The 26,817-nt window shown below is 42.5% G+C and overlaps 1 protein-coding gene across 2 annotated transcripts in view; it reads left to right on the top strand.

Moving 5' to 3' along the window:
• Positions 1–26,817, top strand: part of TBC1D22B (TBC1 domain family member 22B) — a 70,372-nt gene that overhangs the window by 440 nt on the left and 43,115 nt on the right. For both annotated transcript variants that reach the window (XM_068269547.1, XM_068269546.1), the window contains exons 3-4: positions 19,684–19,943; positions 26,462–26,641. In XM_068269547.1, the coding sequence (XP_068125648.1) occupies positions 19,684–19,943; positions 26,462–26,641 (440 nt within the window). The remainder of the gene's footprint in view (positions 1–19,683; positions 19,944–26,461; positions 26,642–26,817) is intronic.

Genomic DNA, 26,817 nt, shown 5'->3' with positions numbered 1-26,817 from the left:
TTAAAAAAAAAAAATTGTTTTGATGTAATTTGCTTCCTGTGCAAAGTTTAGCAACCAGTAACAACGTTTAATAAGTCATTTATAGTTGAATTAACATAAAATTAATAACTTGCCTCCCAGCTCCCTATTGCCTATATAGCTATACTACCTTCCTTTCGCTCTAAGTCATGTCATTTTTATGAAAATCGTAATTACCGCCTTTGATTATTCTAGTACTGTATGCAGCCATGTAGCATTATTCTATAACTTATTTTCTATGTTCTACCCGTGTCTTCCCGGGTGTCCTTCAGGCACTCTGGTTCGCTCTCAGATCCCAAAAAATGCAAATAAGTTAATTGGCTTCCCCTGTAAATTTGCTAAGACTTTTGTAGGGATTAGAGGGATAGTTAGCGACATGACTATGTAAAATGCTGCAGAAGTTGTCATCGCTACATTAATACTAATTAATATCCCGTCCAGGTTGTAAGCAACACACTGCAAGTTTCCTGAATGCACAGCTTTTTATTAGCACTGTATAGGTTGCAGACAGAAGCTCCTTACTGTAAATAAAGTATTTTTTTGTTGCAGTTAGTGACTATGCATGAGGCTGCTGTTACACTTTAACGATCCCACTGCGCCCGAGAAATTGCATTACATGTTATAGCAGCGGTGCCACCAAGTTAGGGAGGTATATTTTCCCTTGAAAGTATGCCTACTTCTGTGGAATACGCACAAGTTGGCAGGTTAATGCAGTGCATTTCTGCACTAGGACCTGTCTAATTGTGATGCACTACCAGTTACCTGGCTTGGTTCTGGTGTTTTTCAGACACTACTGCAGCCAAATGGATCAGAAGGGCTGCCGGGCAACTGGTATTGTTTAACAGGAAATAAATATGGCATCCTTCATATTCTTCTCACTTCAGTTGCCCTTTAAAGTAAACCTGAGATGGACTTTACTAAAAGATTTGATACTTCCCCGGGAGTTCCTCCAGCCCCATGAGCACTGATGCGTCCCTCGCCGTCGTCCTGAGTGCCTCCGTTCGGCCGCAATCGGCCCCAATAACTGGCTCATCCACGCCATTTGGGCACTTCTGTGCATGCAAGGAAGGGCCACACATGCACAGAAGAGCTGACGAGTCTGTTCCTGGAAGGTGTAATGGTGTGGCTAATCTGTTAGAGCTGGCAGGAAAATTTGATTGTTATCCTGGTTAAATGTGTACCTGCGGATTCATTTATGAAACATATACTTGCCAACATGATGCATAGGCTCCCCTGTCACCTCCAGGCTCCTCACTGTTTGGCCTGCCTTGGTCTTGCTGCTGTAGTCTTTGTTTAGAGCTCTGATTGGGACCAGACAGAAATTGGCCCATGTGCAGTCCAGTCTGTGCGCCCCTTCGGATTGCACTCCCAAATGGTTGTACACAGCAGCTAGGGCCGAGAACATCTTCGGGAGTTCGGGAGCAATCACAACTGCACATGTCAAGGACGCTCCTAGCAACGGCCACTACATGCAGTAGTGTGGGAGCGTGTACAGAGACCTGATGGACTGTGCATGCCCCCTGCATATAGCGAACAGAGGCTACAGCAGGAAGTGACAGAGAACTGTTTAATGTGAAGCAATCCTGTGTTGAAGAGCAGAATTCTAAGATGCATTTAGAAAGAGTAAAGCCTTTTTTTGAAAGTCTGGGCATGTTTGTCAGTCACATCAAATTTCAGAAGGTCCACACACTCTTTAATACCAAGTCCTGTTTATTTCAAACACGTGACACAACCATTCCAAGCAGGGCTGTGGAGTCGTGGAGTCGGGCAATTTTGGGTGCCTGGAGTCGGAGTCGGGAAAAAATGCACCGACTCCTAATGAATTTGTAATTGTAATTAAAATAGAAAATATGATAAAATGTTCTATTTCTCAGATAATAGGCATTAAAAATAATGTATATATACAGTAATAGCTGTGCTTAGTCCACAAAAATGAAATAAACCAATCAAAATTAGTTACTTGTGCTGCTTCAATAAAGCAGTCCCCGTATTTTTAAGGTCAGATATACATATCTGATTGTGACTGTATATATGATGTGTACACAGCAATCTCTTATATATACTAAATAACATCTATGCTGTAAGAATAAAGCCTGATGTGTAGCTGTGTCACTAATAGAGATGGTCAACGAGATGGAAATAATTCTGCATTGATGCTGATTGATACAAATGTATGCACTCCCTTTGCTGATGAAATAAAATAATTTGATATGTTATTAAAATTTGGTTTGGTGACTACAAATTAAAGGGTAACTGAGACGGATGAAAAGTAAACTTTTATACATACCTGGGGCTTCCTCCAGCCCCCTTCAGGCTAATCAGTCCCTCACTGTCCTCCACCACCCGGATCTTCTGCTATGAGTCCTGGTAATTCAGCCAGTCAGCGCTGTCCGGCCGCATGCCGCTCCCACAGCCAGGAACATTCTGCACCTGCGCAATTGTGCTGCACAGGTGTAGTATGCTCCTGGCGGCGGAGTGTGTGCATGCGCACTACGCTTGACTGGCTCAAGTACCTGGACTCATAGCAGAAGATCCAGGTGGTGGAGGAGGACAACGAGGGACTGATTATCCTGAAGGCGGCTGGAGGAAGCCCCAGGTATGTATAAAACTTTAATTTCATCTGTCTCAGGTTTACTTTGTTACACAGTAGTACTATACTCCACTGCTTTTCACGATTTACATGTTACCGCTGGGAAAACTAATCCAAAAACATGGCCTGACATACCACTGCTATGCAGACGACACTCAACTATATCTTTCCTTCAAGCCTGGTGTGACAGACCCAACTCTAACTATAAACGCCTGCTTACGTGAACTACAGCAATGGATGAATGACAACTGGCTGAAACTAAATGCAGACAAAACTGAAGTCCTTCTGATAGGAGGGCAGAGCATGATAACAAAACAACTTAACTTGCAGTCTTCACCACTGGGAATAGGAGGCACGGATCTGCGCAGCTCTGATCATGTGCGTAGCCTGGGAGTTGTAATTGATTGGGATTTAAACTTCAGAACTCAAATCTCTGCTGTGGTAAAATCATCCTATTTTCACCTGAAGAACATTGCAAAAATCAAGCACCTCATACCCCCAGAAGATCTGCCAACCTTAGTCCACGCCTTCATCACATCCCGATTGGACTACTGCAATGCTCTCTACACTGGCCTTCCAAAAAAGGTCTTGTATCGACTACAGCTGATACAGAATACTGCTGCCAGACTGCTAACCAACCAACCCCGTCACTGCCACATAACGCCAGTCTTGCACTCCCTTCACTGGCTACCTATAGAATGGAGGGTCCTATTCAAGATCGGCCTACTGACATTTAAATCCCTGAATAATTTAGGCCCTGGATACATGAAAGATATGTTGCAGCTGCGTAGCAATCCCCGCATTCTCAGATCAACAGGTTCTAATAATCTAGTCATACCCAGAGTCCACTTGGAAACTTTTGGTCCCAGAGCCTTCTGTCATGCTGCCCCTACGTTTTGGAACTCCTTACCTCAACAGATCAGGACAGCTCCATCCCTGGACGTGTTTAAATCCAGACTGAAAACCCACCTGTTCAGTTTGGCATTTGCAGAAATATAACTTTTGTTGTGTGAATACTTCATCCTACTAATTACTGGATCTGAGAGAGCCTAAGCGCTTTGAGTCCTATGGGAGAAAAGCGCTATAGAAATGTTATTGTATTATTGTATTGTATTACATATGCACTCCCCACAGAGCTGCAGGGAATCCACTGAGAATGCTGTGCACATTGAACACAGAGGTGTTGTCTGTTTACAATCTCCTCATTCCCCTGCAGAGTACCTGCACATCATTCTTACATGTACCCACACTTACATTGCCTAGGGCCTGATAGATGTTCTTTGTTCCGGTTTGTACCTTTTACAAGTACTCTTACCAAGGACTAGTTTTAGTCTAAAGGGAATAAATATAGTAGTCTACATATCCTTCTCACTTCAGTTGTCTTGTAAAATTCCTAAGCGTTGGCAGTTAAGAGACGAATTTCATGTTACATACTTTTAATCAACAAAATTGTAATATGCAAATTAGAGGAGTCGGAGTCGTGGAGTCGGTGGAATCCTAAACTGAGGAGTCGGAGTCGGTGGATTTTTGGACCGACTCCACAGCCCTGATTCCAAGAACCAACAAATCGTTTTGGGGCCCCGAGGGGTCCCCTTTGTCAAGGCAATAGTACAGAATGGTAACTATTACGATACCATTGTGTACTATTGCCTTGACAAAGGGGACCCCTCGGGGCCCCGAAACGATTCGTTGGTTCTTGGAATGGTTGTGTCACGTGTTTGAAATAAACAAGACTTGGTATTAAGAGTGTGGGGACCTTCTGGAATTTGATGTGGATTACGATATTGGTTCCGCACCTCGCTAGTGATGTGTGATTCCATACTCTATGAGTCAGTCCAATGCTGGTTAATGGCAAAAAAATCCACAAAAAGACAGTGCTCCACAAGGTCAAACTGATGGGATTCGGGCTCAGTGTGCCCTTAGTCACTCATAGAAACTATGACTAAGGGCACACTCTGAGCCCGATACATGTCAGTTTGACATTGTGGATGTCTTTGTCTTTTTTATGGACTTTTGCAATAAAGGATACCGGCTCTTAAATGTTCTCATTTGAAGTGTACGGCTCCTTTCTTCGCTGTTCTTGATGGTTTGTGCTATCCAGATCCCGTTCCAGTGAGTACGTTTGAGGGGGTTTCAGAGCGTTTGGATTTTTTCCATGTCTTCTCAATGCTGGTTAATATTTTTAAAGGGGAAGTAGAAAAATGTGTGTGTGTGTGTGTGTGTGTGTGTGTGTGTGTGTGTGTTTCCTGCTTTTATCCTCTGTATATGAATAAACAAAGTTTCCATGTTTATGGTAGAACTAGCCAAGATGTTTGCCTGAAGTGTTTTGGATTATGTTTGCACAAGGCTTGGTTCACTTATCTTTGTCATGCTAATGTATCAGTGTTACTGTATACAGTGCCCAGTGTTGTGCATTTTTGTACCCGTGGTAATGCGGTTTTCTTGACAGCTTTAAAGAATATGACCATTTTCTGCACAGTGCAAAAAATGGCTTTTGGCAACAGTGCATCCATTAAAACATACACAATGAGTACCACCATAAGCTGCAAGCAGAAAGATCATCTGCATCATCAACAGAATAGCGAACGTGTTTTGGTCTAAATGGTATGATTAAGGGCTGACACTTCAATACATTTTTTTTTTTTATAATGGATATGATGTCAATATTCTTTCAAATTGGTTGCCAGATGCATGTCTGGTAAATCTTGCATTATACTTCCTGTTGGAGGTTAGAGTGCTGTACATGTCTTTCTGTCAGAAGAGCACTGTATAGGTTTCCATAGACTTACATCCAGTCCACTGCATATCCGCTGGGCAAAAAAAAGTGCAGGGTTGCATTGAACGAAGCACACAGATATGCGAAAGCTTCCTTGCGAAGGCATGGATCCTTTATGGTGTCGTGTTTGTGTTATGCAGAGGACATAGTGTGCATCTCTAGTCACTGTCTGCCTCCTGTCTGTACTGAAACTAATCATGTTGTCACTAATTTGATCAGCTGTTTAGAAAGCTGCAGCATGAAACCAGCTAATTATACTGGCCTGTGCCTGACATAATGGCCAGTTATTGAAAAGGGGTGTATAATAATGGACTTCACAGTGGTGTTTTGACATAGATAAGACGCGGGACTGATTAAGGTCGCATTCACAGTGCCACGTTGCGGAGCTGTGTTAAAGTGTTATAATGCAACTTACCCCACTGCAATGATAATCCTACGGGCCGTTTACAGTGCGACATTATTGTCGCTTTGAAAATGTGTTGTGGCAACTCATTGCTTGCAGTGCGTTACTTCTAAACGCAGACACGTTGCGACTTTAACATCGCATTAAACTGCAACGTCCCACTGTGAATATGCCCTAAACGTTATTTTAGATAAATTGAGTTTGGAGGTACATTTGCATTGACCAGTAAGCAAATGAATAGGACCCTCACTACTGCATGCACTTTTTAAACTAAAGAACTTGTGCTCATGGGTCAGCAACCCCTACTGTATTTGGACCTCTGTAATACAATAGAAATCTCTTTTACATTCCTCTTTAGGCTTACTGTTGTGTCACTGATATGATGCAACATCACCATGGTTCTCTCCATTAGCTCACGAGAAGGGGAAGCATGACTGGCAGATGTGATGATGATGGATATTAAACAGGAAAACCACACATTTAAATGCTTGCTTACTTGGTGCTCAGTATGACATTTTGTAAAGCATTCACATCATTTACCAGACACCTTCCTGCTTGGCCTGCTGCCAGACTGGGATTACCACGGAAATCCACAAAGGCTGTTTTTGGCGTTGAGGAATGATGCGACCCTCGGATGGCACTGCTATGCTAACGTTGGTTAGCAGTGTGAAACCGGCCTGAAGATAGAGATTTTGGATTAAAAAAAGGAAACTGGGGAAACCATTCTTTTATTTTTTTTTTTTTTTTTACCTCCACCAAGATGGCTTCAGAAGGCTCTTTAACCACTTCGCATCCAGACCTTTTTTCCCACTTATGGACCAGAGCAGATTTGACAGTTTAGCTATGTCCTTTATTTAATCAGAAATAACTTTATCCCTACTTACGACACAGAAATGGAAATATATATATGTTATAGTTATAATTATAGTTTTTTGTTTTTTGGTTTTTTTTTTCCCAAGACAAACTAGGCTTTCATTGTATGCCATTTTTTTCTATGAATTTTTAATGGGAAAACAAAGAGAAAAGAAAAAAAAAAAAAAAAAGTGCTACTGTGGATAAACACAAATTTTATTTGGCTATTCTTACTGCTTATCACAAAACTTAGATTATGTTCTGGTCACAATTTATGGTGAAGATATTTGTTTCTGAAATAATGCTACAGAGTGTTTTTTCACTATGAAATGAGAAAATATAAGTATTTTTAACAGTAAAAATCAATCTCATTAGCTCAGGAAACATATATTCCCATTCACCAATTAATGCTGCATCAGATGGTGCCAGAAATGTGCACAGGAGCAAGCCCAATCCTGCACAGCACTGCTTCTGCTACAATACTTGTATCTACTGACTTAAAGAGACTCCGTAACAAAAATTGCATCCTGTTTTTTATCATCCTACAAGTTCCATAAGCTATTCTAATGTGTTCTGGCTTACTGCAGCACGTTCTACTATCACCATCTCTGTAATAAATCAACTTATCTCTCTCTTGTCAGACTTGTCAGCCTGTGTCTGGAAGGCTGCCAAGTTCTTCAGTGTTGTGGTTCTGTGATGCATCTCCCCCCTCCAGGCCCCTCTCTGCACACTGCCTGTGTGTTATTTAGATTAGTGCAGCTTCTCTCTGCTCTATTATCTTTTACAAGCTGGATAAATCCTCCTCTGAGCTGGCTGGGCTTTCACATACTGAGGAATTACATACAAGCAGAGCTGTCTGCACTCTGCAGGAAGAAACAGCCTGACACTTCAGTGGAAGATAGCTGCAGGGGGAAAGAAACACACAAATGATCTCTTGAGATTCAAAAGGAAGGGTGTATACAGCCTGCTTGTGTATAGATGTATTTTCTATGTGTGGACATACTGTACATCAACCTACTTCCTGTGTTGGTGGCCATTTTGTTTGTTTACAAACAAACTTTTTAAAACTGTTTTTAACCACTTTTAATGCGGCGAAATTGTGACAGAGGGTAATAGGAGATGTCCCCTAACGCACTGGTATGTTTACTTTTGTGCGATTTTAACAATACAGATTCCCTTTAAGGTGCGTACACACATGCGACTATAGTCGTTTGTAACGATCGTTCCCCGATCTTTACCAACGACGATCGTTACAATAAACGAACCACCGACTATTAAGGCAAACGACGAACGAGCCAAATCGCTACAAAAAAAGTTCTGTCTCGGCGGATTTTAACCAACGACGATCGTTTACAAAAGTAGTACATCGTTGGAAACGGTCGTTCGTACTAGGCTTGACATGCGCATTTCACAATTTCTCCATGAAACTTCTCATTTTTATGCGCAGGCGCAATAGTTGCTTTACGTGATGTAACGTTCGTTCTAACGATCAGATCGTTACACACCTTTTAAAACTAACTTTACTTAGGTCGTTCTTTCATCAATTAAAAGTTCGTTCGTCGTCCTCAACGAACGATCGTTGTCGCATGTGTGTACGTAGCATCAGATTAAGTCATAGAGGACGTATATCTACTGACTTGTGGATAAAGTGGTTAAATATGGTTTTGTACATGTGCGCTATGTGGTTGTACCTTGCAGTACATCTACCAAGCAGGTTCTGTCTGACCATATCCCACAGTTATAGACTTTTCAGTGGTAGGGTTTTTAAATTCTAGTTCATTTTCACTTTAACTTAACCAGAAGAAAATAATTGGCAGGCACACCATAGGTTAAAACTTTACACCAGTTTTACTAGCAGCCTTCCAAATGACACAGTTCCAGAAACTGCATAAACAGTATCTTGAACACTGAATGTCAGCAACATGCAAATAGCACTGGTTTCAACTTATTTTGTCAAATAGCAACAGTGTAGCCTAACGCTCTAATAGCCTCCGGGCACTTGCCCTGCCGCATGTGCTGATGCTCGTTGACGTCTAGTGTTTGTTTTATTAGTAATTAAATGTATCCACTTAAAATTCCTCTGCAAAAATGTCTTTTTACAGTATAAAAAAGAAAATAGTACCTGGCGTAGCTAATATTAGATTCCCAGCTGCATGACACCTGTCTGTGGCAGGGATCACAGTCTTCAGAAAGAAAGGAAGTCCCAGGGCTTCAACTGTGCAGTGTAATTTTAATCCCAGGGAGTCGACCAGTCAGCACCTGGATCCATTAAGGTGCAAATGTGGCAGACCAGAAGAGAAGGAAGGACTGGGTCTCAACCTGGATTATAGCAGTTATAGCAGAAAATCTCTTTATTCCATAGCAGCAGAAAGCACACAACGTTTCGGCACAAGGCCTTTGTCAAGTGTTACCAAATATAACAAATGCTCACACATATATAGACCAGCTTAAAAAACACACCCAAAAAAATGGGCGGGCACAATAACTTAAAGGAAGGAGGGAGAGGAAAACATGGCCAATAATTTAAAGCAACAGTACATTGTACAAAATTCAATACAAAAAGTATCACAAAAAACATCTTAAGCTAAAATCATCATTAAGTCCATTGGGGGTGAGAGTACTTAGCTTATCAATCCATCTGCTTTCACGTCTTAATAAAGTGGTCTGTGCATCCCCATTAGCAGCCGTAAACACTTTCTCCAAAACACACCAGCGCAAGTCACTCACTGTGTGATCACACTCGTAGAAATGTTTACCTACGGGAGAGTCAATTTTCTTATCAGGGTTATCAATATACTTCCTATATAATCTGATGTTGCTACGGTGTTCATTAATTCTTACACGTACTTCCCGTGAAGTCTGTCCTACATAGCCTATGCCACACGGGCACTTCAAAAAATATATTGCATTGGTGGTAACACAAGAGAATTTACCGTTCACCTTGATCTTTGTTCCTCTCATGGGATGACATACATGGTCTCCTTTAATAATACTAGAGCAGTTCTGACAGCTGAGACATGGAAATGTCCCCAGTTTTTTTGATAAAAAAGTGTCTCTCGATGGTGTAGACTGCTTCACATCAGCTCTTACCAGCATATCTCTGATGCTCTTACCCTTTCTATGCACAAAGGACGGGGGGGTGGGGAATACCCTAGATAGCATAGGGTCTGCCTGTATAAGAGTCCAGTTATCCAATATACTCCTCTTGACTAATCGGGCATGTGTATCAAAAGTGGAAATGAATTGTACACCCCTATCATATTGGTGCTTGGGTTTTCTGCGCCTCAATTCTGACCTATCCATCAGTGCAACAGTGGATGCCATATATTCTACTTCCTCTTTCTTATAGCCTCTTTCTATAAAATTCTGAACCAATTTGCTCGCCTGTTTGGAATAAGCCTCGTCAGTAGAGGTAATACGTCTGGCGCGGATGAACTGACTTTTGGGGAGACCTCTAATCAGGGGGCGTGGGTGACAGCTACTCGCTAATAGGGCATTATTTCTATCCGTGCTCTTCTTGTATAGATCTGTGTGAAGCAAACCACCATTCAAGTGTACATCCACATCCAAAAAATGTAAATTATTCTTATGGAACTCTAGGGTGAACTTAATGGACCTATGACAGACATTTAAGGTTTCCACAAACATCGTCAAATTATCTTCTGATCCTGTCCAGCAGAAAAACAGATCATCAATATAGCGACAGTACGCAAGGCCCCATTTTTTAAATAAATCATTCCCTAGGATGAATTTTGTCTCAAAGTCCCTCATAAAAATATTTGCCAATGTGGGTGCATAAGGGGCCCCCATTGGCACTCCCCTTACTTGTACAAAAAAATCTTTCTGCACCCTAAAATAATTACACTTCAAACATAGGCCCAACAAGTCCATGATGAAGGATGGATTGGCAGAGAGGTTTGGTTTGCTGTCTAATGCCATATGTATCGATTCCATAGCCTCAATATGAGGTATGTTTGTATATAAGCTTACTACATCCAGGCTTACTAAATAATTGACTCCTGCAACGTTTATCCCTGACAGAAAGTTCAGGAACTCCGTGGTGTCCTGTAGACACTGTGGGATATCCCTAACGAACGGCTGGAGTATACTGTCAATGTAAATGCCCAGAGGCTCCAGTAGGGAATCAGATGCTGACAATATGGGTCGCCCAGGTGGATGGATGGGGTCTTTATGTACTTTGGGTAGAGTGTACAGTACTGGTATCCTATAGTGTTCCTTGATTAAAGCACCTTTTAAGCTGTTAGATATCAGTCCGGTATCATGGGCCCTCCCCACTAGTTCTTTGATGTCATCTCTTATCCTCAAAGATGGATCATTCGACAACGCAGTATAAGTTTCTGTATCCTCTACTTGTCTACGTAACTCTCTGATGTACCTATTGGTGTCCTGTACCACTAAGGCTCCCCCTTTATCAGCTTTTTTATATGTTACAGTACTGTCATTTTGTAATCGTTTTAAAGCATCTCTTTCTTTCAATGTGATGTTATGGGCTGTTTTGTACTTATCCAGCCCCCAACGTAATTCCAGTTCATGCAGTACTGTTTGTTCGAATACATCCAAAGTGGCATTGGAAATGGGGGCTTCAGCTTTACTAGTTGATCTTAGCCTCAGAGGAATGTCAATGTCCTCCCTAGTATCTACTCGGTTGAGACTATTAGCAGGTTCCTTTAACTGATGCCACAATCGCCATTTCATCTTACGCATAAACTTGTATAGATCCACCTTAAGATCAAATAACTCTTGATGAAAACTGGGGACAAAACTGAGTCCACGTTCAAGAACAGTACTGTCGCTATATTGATGATCTGTTTTTCTGCTGGACAGGATCAGAAGATAATTTGACGATGTTTGTGGAAACCTTAAATGTCTGTCATAGGTCCATTAAGTTCACCCTAGAGTTCCATAAGAATAATTTACATTTTTTGGATGTGGATGTACACTTGAATGGTGGTTTGCTTCACACAGATCTATACAAGAAGAGCACGGATAGAAATAATGCCCTACTAGTAAAGCTGAAGCCCCCATTTCCAATGCCACTTTGGATGTATTCGAACAAACAGTACTGCATGAACTGGAATTACGTTGGGGGCTGGATAAGTACAAAACAGCCCATAACATCACATTGAAAGAAAGAGATGCTTTAAAACGATTACAAAATGACAGTACTGTAACATATAAAAAAGCTGATAAAGGGGGAGCCTTAGTGGTACAGGACACCAATAGGTACATCAGAGAGTTACGTAGACAAGTAGAGGATACAGAAACTTATACTGCGTTGTCGAATGATCCATCTTTGAGGATAAGAGATGACATCAAAGAACTAGTGGGGAGGGCCCATGATACCGGACTGATATCTAACAGCTTAAAAGGTGCTTTAATCAAGGAACACTATAGGATACCAGTACTGTACACTCTACCCAAAGTACATAAAGACCCCATCCATCCACCTGGGCGACCCATATTGTCAGCATCTGATTCCCTACTGGAGCCTCTGGGCATTTACATTGACAGTATACTCCAGCCGTTCGTTAGGGATATCCCACAGTGTCTACAGGACACCACGGAGTTCCTGAACTTTCTGTCAGGGATAAACGTTGCAGGAGTCAATTATTTAGTAAGCCTGGATGTAGTAAGCTTATATACAAACATACCTCATATTGAGGCTATGGAATCGATACATATGGCATTAGACAGCAAACCAAACCTCTCTGCCAATCCATCCTTCATCATGGACTTGTTGGGCCTATGTTTGAAGTGTAATTATTTTAGGGTGCAGAAAGATTTTTTTGTACAAGTAAGGGGAGTGCCAATGGGGGCCCCTTATGCACCCACATTGGCAAATATTTTTATGAGGGACTTTGAGACAAAATTCATCCTAGGGAATGATTTATTTAAAAAATGGGGCCTTGCGTACTGTCGCTATATTGATGATCTGTTTTTCTGCTGGACAGGATCAGAAGATAATTTGACGATGTTTGTGGAAACCTTAAATGTCTGTCATAGGTCCATTAAGTTCACCCTAGAGTTCCATAAGAATAATTTACATTTTTTGGATGTGGATGTACACTTGAATGGTGGTTTGCTTCACACAGATCTATACAAGAAGAGCACGGATAGAAATAATGCCCTATTAGCGAGTAGCTGTCACCCACGCCCCCTGATTAGAGGTCTCCCCAAAAGTCAGTTCATCCGCGCCAGACGTATTACCTCTACTGACGAGGCTTATTCCAAACAGGCGAGCAAATTGGTTCAGAATTTTATAGAAAGAGGCTATAAGAAAGAGGAAGTAGAATATATGGCATCCACTGTTGCACTGATGGATAGGTCAGAATTGAGGCGCAGAAAACCCAAGCACCAATATGATAGGGGTGTACAATTCATTTCCACTTTTGATACACATGCCCGATTAGTCAAGAAGAGTATATTGGATAACTGGACTCTTATACAGGCAGACCCTATGCTATCTAGGGTATTCCCCACCCCCCCGTCCTTTGTGTATAGAAAGGGTAAGAGCATCAGAGATATGCTGGTAAGAGCTGATGTGAAGCAGTCTACACCATCGAGAGACACTTTTTTATCAAAAAAACTGGGGACATTTCCATGTCTCAGCTGTCAGAACTGCTCTAGTATTATTAAAGGAGACCATGTATGTCATCCCATGAGAGGAACAAAGATCAAGGTGAACGGTAAATTCTCTTGTGTTACCACCAATGCAATATATTTTTTGAAGTGCCCGTGTGGCATAGGCTATGTAGGACAGACTTCACGGGAAGTACGTGTAAGAATTAATGAACACCGTAGCAACATCAGATTATATAGGAAGTATATTGATAACCCTGATAAGAAAATTGACTCTCCCGTAGGTAAACATTTCTACGAGTGTGATCACACAGTGAGTGACTTGCGCTGGTGTGTTTTGGAGAAAGTGTTTACGGCTGCTAATGGGGATGCACAGACCACTTTATTAAGACGTGAAAGCAGATGGATTGATAAGCTAAGTACTCTCACCCCCAATGGACTTAATGATGATTTTAGCTTAAGATGTTTTTTGTGATACTTTTTGTATTGAATTTTGTACAATGTACTGTTGCTTTATATTATTGGCCATGTTTTCCTCTCCCTCCTTCCTTTAAGTTATTGTGCCCGCCCATTTTTTTGGGTGTGTTTTTTAAGCTGGTCTATATATGTGTGAGCATTTGTTATATTTGGTAACACTTGACAAAGGCCTTGTGCCGAAACGTTGTGTGCTTTCTGCTGCTATGGAATAAAGAGATTTTCTGCTATAACTGCTATAATCCAGGTTGAGGGATCACAGTCTTCCCTCTCCATCACTTGACATTTGAAGCAGAGTTCAGACTGCTGTGGTAGAGTGTGGCTGGGGTCTGACATTTGCTGCAGTAGGTACATTTTAATTTCTATGCTGTATTGTAAATCCCTTTAGTTATTTTGTGTTTCCTCTTACATTAATGATCATCCAATGGTTAGGTCTTCATTTCCTTTTGAATGTCACTGGGAAACTTCCAAGAAAGTGCTATACAGATTATATGACTCTCAGACATAAATTGCCTCTTTTTCAGCTAATACTCCTCCATTATGCTGGAAATGTAACAGAAGCCTAGGGACTTAACTTCATATGCTGTGGAAGTGCCCCATAGTAGCTAATCTATGGAATAATGTGGAATTCCTCATTCGCAGAGCCTATCTTCCCAATTTCCAACTCAAACCTGAACTAGCTTTGTTACAAGTAGGGGCGCTAGACATACCCAGTAGTGTTCGCCGTATCATCTGTCACATTATCTTCAGTGCTTTACACATGATATTAACAAATTGGAAATCTGCTGAGGAATTTCAACAAGCACATCTCCTAGCGAGAACACGAGACTGAATATTTTGATGGAACAAAAAATAAGGAATAGATTATGCATTGATAGTAGTGATTATGTGATCCCTGACGCTTGGTGTTAATAATTCTTACATTAATGCTCTGAATTCTCTGCTATATTGGTCCCTCTCGGATTAATCTACAAGAACATTATTTGTGTACTTCCTGGGCATTATTCTCCTCCTAAAATTTGCGACATAAGACATGCATCTAAGTTACCACTAGCTTATTCTTTTAAATCTGTTTTTTCCTCATTAGCAGTTTGATTACTTCGTTCCTAATTAAGGCACGGTTTTGTTAACTTATACAGTCTTTGGTTATGCATGTTCTCTGGGGGCCCGTTCTGGCCATCTGGATCTGTCAGAGATATTTTGTGGTAGTACTCTCTCTGGTTACCTTTTAGGGCTTGTCAATACCAGCTAGGAGATTATTTTAAAACGCACAGATTACTAGGAAGAGATGTATTAAAGTGTGTGCCAATATTCTTATATTCCCACGTACTTATTGCTTTATGGTGTAACCGTTTATTCTCTGTATGCTTGTTAAAATTCAATAAAAAGAGTTTGATGCAAAAAAAAAAAAAAAAAAATTCTTTGGAATGTCAGTGTTTGACTGCAGTGACCCATGGGCAAGGGTACCCAGTTAGTAGTTTGTACGTGATAAATTAGATCTGGTGCTGCTAGTCACACACCTGACTTGTTTTGCTGTATAGTGTCCTCAGAGATACTAGCAGCCAGCACTTTTTAAATCTCTGTAAAATCCAGAAAACTGGTATTTCCTTGTATTAGGTCCCACTCCCTAGCATCCTCAGCATCCATTGGTTAAAATGAGCAATCCCATAACCAGTATCTATGACATGATGCATGCACGTTTTAGGTGGGGAAGTGCTGTACCTATTCCTTGACTCCTGTAATTCATTCTCCAGCATCCCGAGGGTAACTACATAATTGCACTGGCCCATAGAGAGGGCTTGGACAATAGGTGTCTATTTTTGCAATTTTGCACTCCTATCTATTTATCTGTCTGTCTGTTGCCTTTTAAATAACTGTGAATAGAGGATTATACAAATATAACAAACAAAAAAAAATTCCAACTCATTGCTGTATATGATGCTGGCTTGCTGTGTGGAAAGAGCTGCGATTCGAACACTGGGTTCCTGTGTCCTTGACCAGTACTCCATCCAGCTGCTGAATAGAGATGAGAATATCTGAGGACTGTTTATACCACAAACCCTAGAGTAGATCCGGTGAGTACCTGATCTACTCTAGGGTTTGTGGGATAGATGGTATACCATAAGCATTTCAAAGCTTACAGAAATAACCAATAATCAGTCCTCAGATATTATCCTATTATGTTGTGTATGGTGGAGCAATAGACAGCAGAATCAGAGTGATTGAATCGGCCAGAATAATCAATGCACATAAGGCCATCTTACAGTAATGGTAAATAACTGGAAACAGCAAGCTGTTGCTGCAAATGCAGCATTCATTTTGGCTTGAAGGATTGTAATTACTGGTTTACTGCATTGCATGCATACGTGGAATTTTATTGTTGGAATTTAGTGTATTTAATGGAAGAATAATAAAAGAAAAAATGTAAGACATGCTGATTCCATGAACTGAAGATGAATGCTTTTTAATACAGTCATGCTCATAAGTTTACATAACCTGGCAGAATTTGATTTCTTAACCATTTTGTGTGTGTGTGTGTGTGTGTGTGTGTGTGTGTGTGTGTGTGTGTGTGTGTGTGTGTGTATATATATATATATATCTCCAAATGACCCTGATCTAAAGTTTACAACACCAGTTCTTAATACCGTGTATTGCCCCCTTGAACATCAATGACAGCTTGAAGTCTTTATCTTCTTAGACGGTAAAAGCTGCCCATTTTTCCTGCCAAAAAAGCCTCCAGTTCCCGTAAAATTCTTGGGCTGACTTGCGTGAACTGCACGTTTGAGGTCTCCCCAGAGTGTCTCGATGATACTGAGGTCAGGAGACTGAGATGGCCACTCCAGAACCTTTTATTTTTCTGTAACCAATGACAGGTCGCTTTTGCCTTGTGGTTTGGATCATTATCCATATTATGTTGGCATGCCTAAGTATGTCTCATGCTCAGCTTCCTGGCTGAGTGCAAATTCTTCAATATTACAATATTCAGTTACTGCATTCATGTTGCATCAATTCTGACCAAATTTCCTGTGCTTTTTGTAGTTCACACATCCTCAAAACATCAGCAATCAACCACCATGTTTCACAGTTGGAATGGTGTACCTTTCGTCATAGACCTGGTTGACTCCTCTCTAAATATAGCGTTCATGGTTGTGGCCAAAAGGTTCAATTTCATTGTCTCATCACCCCAAATGACTTAGTGCAAGAAGGTTTGAGGCTTGTCTCTGTGCTGTTTGGCATATTGTAAGTGGAATACTTTGTAGCATTTACATAGTAATAACTTTCTTCTGGCAACTTGACCATGCAACTGACCTTTCTTCAAGTGCCTCCTTATTGTGCATCTTGAAACTGCCACACCAAATTGCACACCAGAGTCCTGTATTTTACCTGAAGGTGTGTTTTTTTTTTTTTTTTTTTTTTTTTTTTTTTTCCCCCTTCTCCTCCTTGCATCCCTAACAATTTTTCTGCCAGTTGTGGCTGAAATTTTAGTTGGTCTAACTAACTATGGTTTGGTTTTAACAGAACCCATCATTTTCCACTTCTTAAAGGATACCTTAGCACAAAAAACAGTTACCATGTACCGATCCCCCAAACTTGCTTCCTGGTCGGGGTGGTCGCGGCTGTCTGTGCAGGCGCTGCCAGGTAACATGCTCCCGGCCGTGCGATCGAGGATGTGCAGTTAGCCGCGACCCCCCCCCAATAAGGAAGTACGTTGTTGGAGGATTGCTATGTGATAACGGAGGGGGATGGAGGAGAATGGGGGAATGGTGGGCATGAAGGGAGCCCATTACACATGCTGGTTGCCCCTGTTTTTTAATTTATTTTTTTTTTATTATTATTATTTTGCACGAAGGTATCCTTTAATTGAGATGAAACACTGCTGTCTGGAATTCTAAATTCCTTGGATATTTTCTTATATCCCTTTCCTGTTTTATAGTTCAACTACTTTTTCCTGCGGATAGGCCTGAAGGATTTTAGGAAATGATTGAATTGCCCAATTTTCTGTCAGAAATTTCGATTCACGATTTTCAATACACAACGGTTGATCAGCACACCGATAGCGAGTATGAGTGCCCCCAGTATAGGTAACCCAGTATAGGTGCCACTGTATAGTTTAGCCAGCTATAGGTGCCACAGTAAATGTTAGGTAGCTATAGGTGCCGCAGTACAGGTCAGCCATCCAGATCCCCTTTCGTGTATATAGGCAGACCCCCACCGCTTTGTGCATATAGGCAAATTAAAGCCCCCCCCCCTTTCCCCCTTTAGTGCATATAGTCAATCCGCCTCCCCCCTAGTCTCCATCTCTCTGCTGTTGGTACCTGCTCTGCTCCTGGCTCTTCCCACAGTAAGTCCCGAGCCTCCTCACCACATTGCTGTGCGGTGAACTGTTGTGAAGCGGCAACGAGTGTTCACTCAGTAACGGCGGGGCCTGTAACAGGTAGTGACATCACTTCCTGGAGGATGCCATTACTGGGCATCCCTGGCTGCCCCTTCACAGCAGCTCACCACAGGGCAATGCAATGAGGGGGATCGGAACTAAATGGAGGAGGGGGTCAGCAGCAGAGCAGTTACCAGCGGCGGCGCCGGGAAAACCGCAGCTTTGAAGATCTCAAGATTGTCTTGCCCCTAATTGCGATTTTGGTTTAAAAAAACGAAAATCGTTCAGCCCTACAAGCAGATACTTTGACATTTCCTTTGTTTTCCCCATAACTTAGAATCCAAAAACATCAATGCAGCACTAGATGGAAGGGTCTGTCGGGAGTTCAGAAACTCCTTGACCTTTTTAAAATACACACCCATTAATTACAAGCAAACAAATCGCAGGCAAAGAGGGTTACCTTTTTAATGGCCATTAAAACCCCTTTTGTGTCAAGTTGTGTGCATGTCATCAGACCAAATCCCTAAGGAATGTAATGTTTTGATCAGGGTCATTTGGGTACTTTGTATAGTGAATATGATATAAAGAGTAACCGCAGTTGTGTGCCACCCATGAGTAAAAGAAATGCTTTTGTATTATCATTCAATGAAAATGGTTAAGAAATCGTAAATTCTGGCAGGGTGTGTAAAATTATGAGCACAACTGTATCACCAATAAATTGTTACTGTGGAGATTGAAGGATTGGATTGTATACAGGTAGTCCCCGGTTAACAAACGAGATAGGGACTGTATGTTCGTTCTTAACCTGAATCTGTTCTTAAGTCAGAACACTGTGCAATCTCTGTCCCCTGTACCTCCTCTGTGTCCCCTTGTACCTCCAGTGTACCCCTCTGTGTCACCCCTGCCCACTGTAACTGCTTATATAGTTTAAAACAGGGCTGTGGAGTCGGTACAAAAATCTTCCGACTCCAACTCCGACTCCTCAGTTTATGAAACCATGACTCCGACTCCGGGTACCCAAAATGGCCCAGACTCCGACTCCTTAGTCTAATACTTAACTGGGCTGTGGATTTTGTACAAAAATCATCCGACTCCGGACTCCGACTCCTCCGTTTATGAAATCAACGACTCAGACTCCGGATGCCCAAAATTGCCCCGACTCCGACTCCTCGACTCCAACTCCGACTCCACAGCCCTGGTTTAAAAGCCATTTTTTTCTTTGAATTTTTTTAAAAACGATTTTCTAAACAACAAGTCCAATTTGAAGAAAAAAATAAATGTTGGCTTGTTCCCATGGAAACACAGAATCCATGTCGTTCGTATTGGCGGGTCGTTTGTAAGTTGGGAGTTCGTATGTCGGGGACTACCTGTACTAGCTGTGAAGTGCAAATAAGAGAACTCCCCCTGACTGTCAACATTATTAGTAGGTCTTTGTGTTTTCTCTGTGTTTGAGGCAGAGGGGTTCCTGTCTTCCTCCTTTTGGTTATATAACTTCAACCAAATAACAGGTACTAGTGGTGTACATAAAAGCTATATATTATACATAATGTGGGTAGTTGTGATAGACTTAATAGCTGGTGATGATTTCTCTCCAGTCATCCACGGATACACATACATCCTACAAAGACGAGAAAAGCCTCCAGTTTCCACGAATTTGCCAGGAATACGAGTGATGCGTGGGACATTAATGATGATGAAAGTGAAGATGTTTTACACTCCCTGCCATATCAGTCTAAAATCACTGAAGTTAAAGAGGTAGACATTGTTGAACCTAACTGCAGACTGCAAGAAGAAATCTCCAATCAGCCTGTCACAAAGTCTGTCAGTGATGACCAGCTACATAGAGTCACTCCAGGTGAGCAATGACAAATATTTTATCATCTTTTCCACTCCACAGGGTGGAAATTCCTTTCGCCACTGGGAGGAGTTTGTTTTTCTTTCTTTGCTTACTACGGTCAGGAGTACCATTTTGTTGGTGGCAGCCAGAAATGCTAAAGAAACGATTTTACTAGAAAGCTTTGTTTTACCAGATGCTGCACATTTCATCTCAAATATTGTAAAAGTGCAATTTGAGCTTTCAAATGCGATGTGCAGCTGTAATACAGTGGTAACTATATAGGGGCAGTGTTGTTAAAATATGCTTCTGCGCATGCGCTTTTCATCAGAATTTTTTTTTTTTTTTTTTTTTTTTTTTACAAATCCACGCATCGCCATAGACTAAAATGACTTCTGAGCCAACACAGATCGACGCAACTCGACACAGAAGCTGTGTGGTAACGTAGTTCTTGACCTGCATCGGGGATGCGGCGAAAACGTCACTTGCGTTGCGCCGTATCATTAAAAGGGCATGTGAAAGGGCCCTAAAGATTACTGCATAATTGCTCAAGGTGACCCATAGTCATGGCTTTCCTAGGCCTAGGGCCTGTGTGATTAAATTAAGCGGCCTATAGAGAAACAGTGTTGCTGGGGCTGATTTATACCTGAAAGATGTTAGTTTTATTTATTTTTTTATACCAAGATGTTGACTTCATAACTGTACTCCAAGCAGATGGTTTTAGTATCATTGTTTTTTGGAAGGCACAAAAGGTTGTTTAGGGGCACTTACAGTACAGTAAGGTCTGTTTTTTTTCTTTTCCAATGGCAGCTGAAGACTGTGAATTCACCACCTGTCAGTTGTTCCCGTTCACCACCTGGGCATTTGCTAGCACAAAGCCCTATCGGTGGACAGGTGCTGACACTCCCACACCCTATAGTCACATCTGAGCACGTTTCTCTTCCCACATGTGACGCTGGGCAAAGGGGAAAAAGAGTCAACTTACCTCGGGCTTCTAATGGTCCCCCGCAGATGTCCTGTGCCCACGCAGCCACTCACCAATGCGTCAGTCCCTGCGGCCAGTTACTTCCGATATTTGATTTTTAAAGTCGCAAAACCACTGCTCCTGCACTGCCATCTCTTCACTCCCGCTGACGTCCCCAGGAGGGTACTGCACGGGCGCTGTGGCAAATCTTGGAAGTGAGCCGGTGGCAGAGACCGGAGCGAGTGGTTGCGCGGGCACAGGACTTCTGTGGGGGACTATTAGAAGCCCCAGGTAAGTTCAACTGATATGCAAGCTCTGAGTTTATGCAAATGTATGTACCTTTTTTATGCAAATATATGCAGCTTGAAATTGGACCAACCAATTGAAACACATGTGGGACTTGATTAGTCCATTTTTAAGCTGCATATATTTGCATAATTTACAAAAATTTGCATATACTCAAATACTTGCATTTCATTAATCATCACTAGTGTTCACACTTGGTCATATAGCAAGCTCTACTGGTTGAGAGGAGTGGATGCTGACTCCTATTTACCAGGCTTGAGCAGGCATCACTCCCTAAGGGCAGGTTCAACCAAGAGACAAATCTCTCTGTAATCAAATCTGAGTAGAGAGAGATGTTTTGGCTGCTCATACATCACTGGCCGATTCCCGATCAATTTCAGCATGAAATCTTTCTGGAATTGGCCAAGCCCGCTGCATCCACCGCCTTGCCGCTGGTCCCTAATGTATAAATGGGTGTGCATTTATACATTATCTGTCCTGTGTCACGGTGCCTGCCCATCTTCTGAATCTGCCAATCTTCCATAGTCGCAAACATGCTGCATGGCACACATATGTCATGTGACGTCGGCATGTATGGGGCTAACTGAAGAGGGGTGTATTCGGAAGACAGACAGGCACTGTGACACAGGGCAGGTAATGTATAAGTGCACACGCATTAGGGGAACAGCGCCAGGGTATTGTTGCATTTTGTCACTTGTCCTGATATCACTCGTCGTTACCGCTATGTACCAGACTGACAACAACAGCCCGACATCTTGCAGCACGTTTGACCGATATGTGACCAATTTCTAATCGAATGGTCGATCGCCCGCCAAGTCTCCTGATGTATGGTTATCTTGAATTATCAGTTTCTTCATCTCGCCCGCTAATATTGTTTCAAGTGTCTGCTTTTCCTGTCCTAAAATGCGTTTATAGTAAAGTCTCCCTTTAGAAAAAGTTGTGTCCTTTTAAAATATTAGACTGTTTTACGTGGTTTGAAGGGTAAACTGTTTTTTATAATTTTTGTTTTTCTAACACCAATTAAAGAATGTATGTAACAGACACGTACTGTACTGACACCATTACCTTTGTGTGTTGGCCTGCATAATGTACAACCTTGGTTGTCCCTGGAAAATGCAGTGCTTCTGGTTATTCGTATAAGCATGTGCCCACATCCTGCTCTAGCCTGTATATCAGTGCACAGAATATAGCTATCTGGAAAGGGGAAGGTTGTGGTGTAAAATCATGCTTTGTTTCCTCTCTCTGACTGTCATATGAAGGTGTGTTGTGAAAGTTCTTGTGAAAATGGAACTGAACGTACTTGTTAACTGACATTTAGGGACAGAGTCTTAACAATGTAATACTTTTCTCATAACTAAGGAACTTCCAGTATACCCCTGTGCTTCCAAGAGACTTCTATAAGCCCCAGCTCACATTAGTCTTTTTTTTCAGAGTCGGACGTATGGATCTAGCCATCAGGATCAGGTAAAAACTGTCAGTTTTTACAGCCAGTGTGCTGGAAACTGTCAGTTTTCTATTTGTTCCTATGCAGCTGCAAAACCTTCAGTTTCCATTCCGCTGCACACAACGGTCCGGAAAAATAGGTCCTGCAGCATTTTTTTTGTCCTTTGAGCTGAACGGATAACGGATCCGTACAAGCGGATGGATGTGAATGGATCCATTGGTTAACATTGGATCCGTTCGCATAACAAACCGTTTGTACAGTATACGTTCCGCTCACCGCTAATGGGAACCGGGCCTAATAGTTGTGTGTCTCCCAACAAACCAGTAAATATAGAGGTGCGTCCAAACCGGCCATCCAGTATAGTCACATGCCCCCGATATGTTTCCCAGTATTAACCCCAACCCAGAGTTTCTCCATACAGAGTGACTTTGGTTAGCAGGTGATACGGTCTGCGTATCTGTATTAGTGCAGGTTGCGTTCTCTAATTTGTCTTCATTGATCTCTCAGTAGTATTTCACAAATCAAACTTCAACTGCTGGCATGTGTATGTGACCTTACACAAGTGCAGGCAGGTAGTACACAGATCTGAAGAGAGCAGCTGGGATATCAAGGTAGCCAGAAGAAAGGCTGCAATTTGCCACAATGACGGGTAAATGTAAACCCCTTATTACACAGTCCTTTGCATCAGTCTGCATGTTGAGACTGTGGCAACGCCAGTTCGATTTACAGTGGGGCTCCCTGACAGACCACACCCTTCTTCCCCATCCTAAATTGGCTTTATGGGCCCCTTTGTTTTACTTGCTGCCAAGTTTCCTCAGATCCGACTGCCATGCCCCCACCTCTCCCGACCCAAATAATTGTTACAAAAGGTGGGAAATCTTGCGCTGCTGAAGCTCAAGGACCATAAACACACATGCGTGTGAACACGCTCCTCCTCAGCACTCGGCTGTAAGTGAACTGGAGGAGAAAGACAAGAAATGGAGGAGCGCTCTGTAGTGTTAACTTTTAATAAATTACCGTATTTTCCGCCGTATAAGACGCTCTTTTTCTCCCCAAAAAATAGGGAGAAAAAGTCACTGCGTCTTATACGGCAAAGGCAGGGAATCCTCGAGTTACGTTCGCCCGCCGTTACAAACCGCCGACCCGCCGCATCATCGGGGATTCCCTGCATAATCCCAGCCGCATGTCTGGTGTGCCGTGTCCCCCCCTCTTCTTTTACCTATGTGGCCGCTCTGACAAGCCCTGTATATGTGTCTCAGCTTGTGTATAAAGTCTTTCCTTGCGTCATGTGGCCGCCCGCTTTGTTCCAACCCCCCCCCCCCCCCCCCCTGTCGGTGTCTCCCTGTGCCTGTTAAAAGTAGTTCTAGACAGCGTATCTTACTACATCCACGCTGTCTGGGAATCCTCACTTCTTGCTCTAGTGACCGGCACTTGTGGAGATGACATCATCTCCACAAGCGCCAGTCACTAGAGCAAGAAGTGAGGACATCGGCGCTCCCCGGGCAGCGTGGATGTAGTAAGATACACTGTCTAGAACTACTTTTAACAGGCACGGGGGGGGGGGGGGGGGGGGGCGGGACAAAGTGGGCGGCCACACGACGAAGGAAAGACTTTATACACATGAGCTGAGACACATATACGGGGCTTGTCAGAGCGGCCACATAGGTAAAAGAAGGGGGGACATTAATACACCAGCGGAGACAGAGAGACCACACAGGGAGGCGAGGGGACATGTAATACGCTGGGAAATACAGGGGCTGGACAGAGGCTACACAGGGGTCAGGAGGGGGGGCAGTCACATAAGACAACACCACAGGGGACACCTGGGGAACAGACGCTGGACAGAGCAGCCACACAGTGGGCAGAAGGGGAAGGAGGACACCCAGCGACAGAAGAAGACATCTGGGGACACCTGGGGGCAGAAGGGGACACACAGGAGGTCAGGACAGAAGGGGACTTCTGGGGACAGAAGGGGACACCATTATAAGACGTCCTGGAATATGGACACACCAGGATTAGTATATAATTTTTTTTTTCCCCCTGGATTTTGCCCTCTAAACCTGGGTACGTCTTATATTCCGGAGCGTCTTATACGGCGCGAAATGCAGTAAAATGCGCAAAAAAATACATGCACTTACTAGATAAAAAAAGAATGACAGGCATCTGGTTTGGCATAAAATCCCAGAAGAATACGTTCCACCAAAGAAGCAACCTGAAGACTGCAGTGGTAGTCCAGATGGAATGGTGACCCGGCGGGGTAATCGTGTGCAGGTTACGTTAAAACGCGTTTCGGTGTGTCCACGCCATCATCAGTCAATGTACCTGCATGCACACAAGGCTCAGCTTTATACTCTGAGTCTGTTCAATAACTTCCTGGGTGATTAGGAGGTTAATGAGGGGGTGGGGTTGGTGCTCAATGGGTGGGTCCCGGGGACCTTGTAAACCCATTTTCTGTATGGGTGGCTGAATGGTTGACTAGCGAAGACGTGGACACGCTGAAACGCTTTTTAACGTAACCTGCACACGATTACCCTGCCCACCACTGGTCACCATTCCATCTGGACCACCACTGCTGCTGGCCACTGCAGTCTTCAGGTTGCTCCTTTATTGGGATGTATTCTTCTGGGCTTTTATGCCAAACCAGATGCCTGTCATTCGTTTTTATCTAGTAAGTGCATGTATTTTTTGCGCATTTTTGATTTATTAACAGTTACAGTATGGAGCGCTCCTGCATTTCCTGTCTTTCCTCAACTTGTTACTTGGGACCTGTGGAAAGTTTTTGGCACAGTCTATCTTGTCCCGCCGGGTGCACATGCTCCTCTCTGACTGTGGCTTCTTGCGCGCCCTGTCTTCATCCCCACAGCCTCCCCTTCGTGACCTGCCGCATGTTATTACCTAGGTTGTCCCAATGGTAACGCCGTCTCTGGACTCTAAGAGCAGCATGGGTTGGGTGAGAGGGAGGCACTGAGGGCCCCAAACACCTCAGGCTCACACCCCTTTTACCCAACATTGGCCCTGGCTAGACTCTAGGGTTTTTTCAGTATTTAGTCTGGAATACTATAGTGTCTCCAAGCAGTTGGCGTAATATTTTTTTTTTTATTTTTTTTTTCCCCCTTGCTTCCTGTTCCTAAGACCTCCTTGCCTTTATTTTGGATTCGGAGGAGCTGAAATGAGAGTTAGGGCTTGATCACACACACTAGCACACTTCTGGGCTAATTTCAGCAATACATCCGAGTTACAGAAGTGTTGCTGAAAAATACACAAAATGCCCTAGAACTCTGAAATGATACTGGTCAACTTTTTAGACTTTAAAGGTTAACTGAAGTTAGAAGAATATGGAGGTTGCCATATTTATTTCCCTACCAATACCAGTTGCCTGGTTGTCCTGCTGCTCTGTTTGGCTGCAGTAGTGTCTAAATAACATCAGAAACAAGCAGGCAACTAATCCAGTCAGACCTGACAATAATGTCAAACGCATGATCTGCATATTCTTGTTCAGGGTCTACGGCTAAAAGGATTAGAGGCAGAGGATCAGCAGAATAGTAAGGAAACTGTTATTGCTTGAAAGAAAATAAATATGGCAGCCTCTGTTGAGGGAGCAAGTCAAGTCATAAATAAAATACTGATGTAACATAACCTTTTGAAATGTTCTGGCGGTTTTGTTGAAACATTAAAAGGAAGTCCTGATCTGTTCTATTTGAAGCGCTCTTTGCAGCTGTGTAATGCAGTAACATTGATATGAATAAAAGGCATTTATGCAGTTCTGCTTTTGACATCTGAAAAAAAAGTAATATATAATTGTAATTCTGGAATGTTGTTCTCTAGATGCTGCTCTGACAAGAAAGCCACTCCAAAAACTGCAGCAACATACTTTCCGACCTATTATACCTCTGATTGCAAGGATTTCTGATCAGAATGCTTCTGGTGCGCCTTCTATGACCATTAGGGAGAAGACCCGTCTTGAAAAATTTAAACAGCTGCTTTCATGTCCAAACACTGACCTCGGTAATACTCTTTAACATTTTGTAGTGGTATTTAAGGTTCTGTACTGATTAAATGTCCTGCAAAGAATTGCATTTTTAATATAGTCTAATATCAAGCAGCATTATCTGATATCGTAAGTGCTAGGATGGGTTCTAGCCAATGTGATATCTGAATTGTTGAAACAGAAATGAAGCACT

Source organism: Hyperolius riggenbachi, chromosome 2 (genome assembly GCF_040937935.1).
Source record: "Hyperolius riggenbachi isolate aHypRig1 chromosome 2, aHypRig1.pri, whole genome shotgun sequence".
NCBI lineage: Eukaryota > Metazoa > Chordata > Amphibia > Anura > Hyperoliidae > Hyperolius > Hyperolius riggenbachi.
This window is presented reverse-complemented; position numbering and strand designations above follow the sequence as displayed.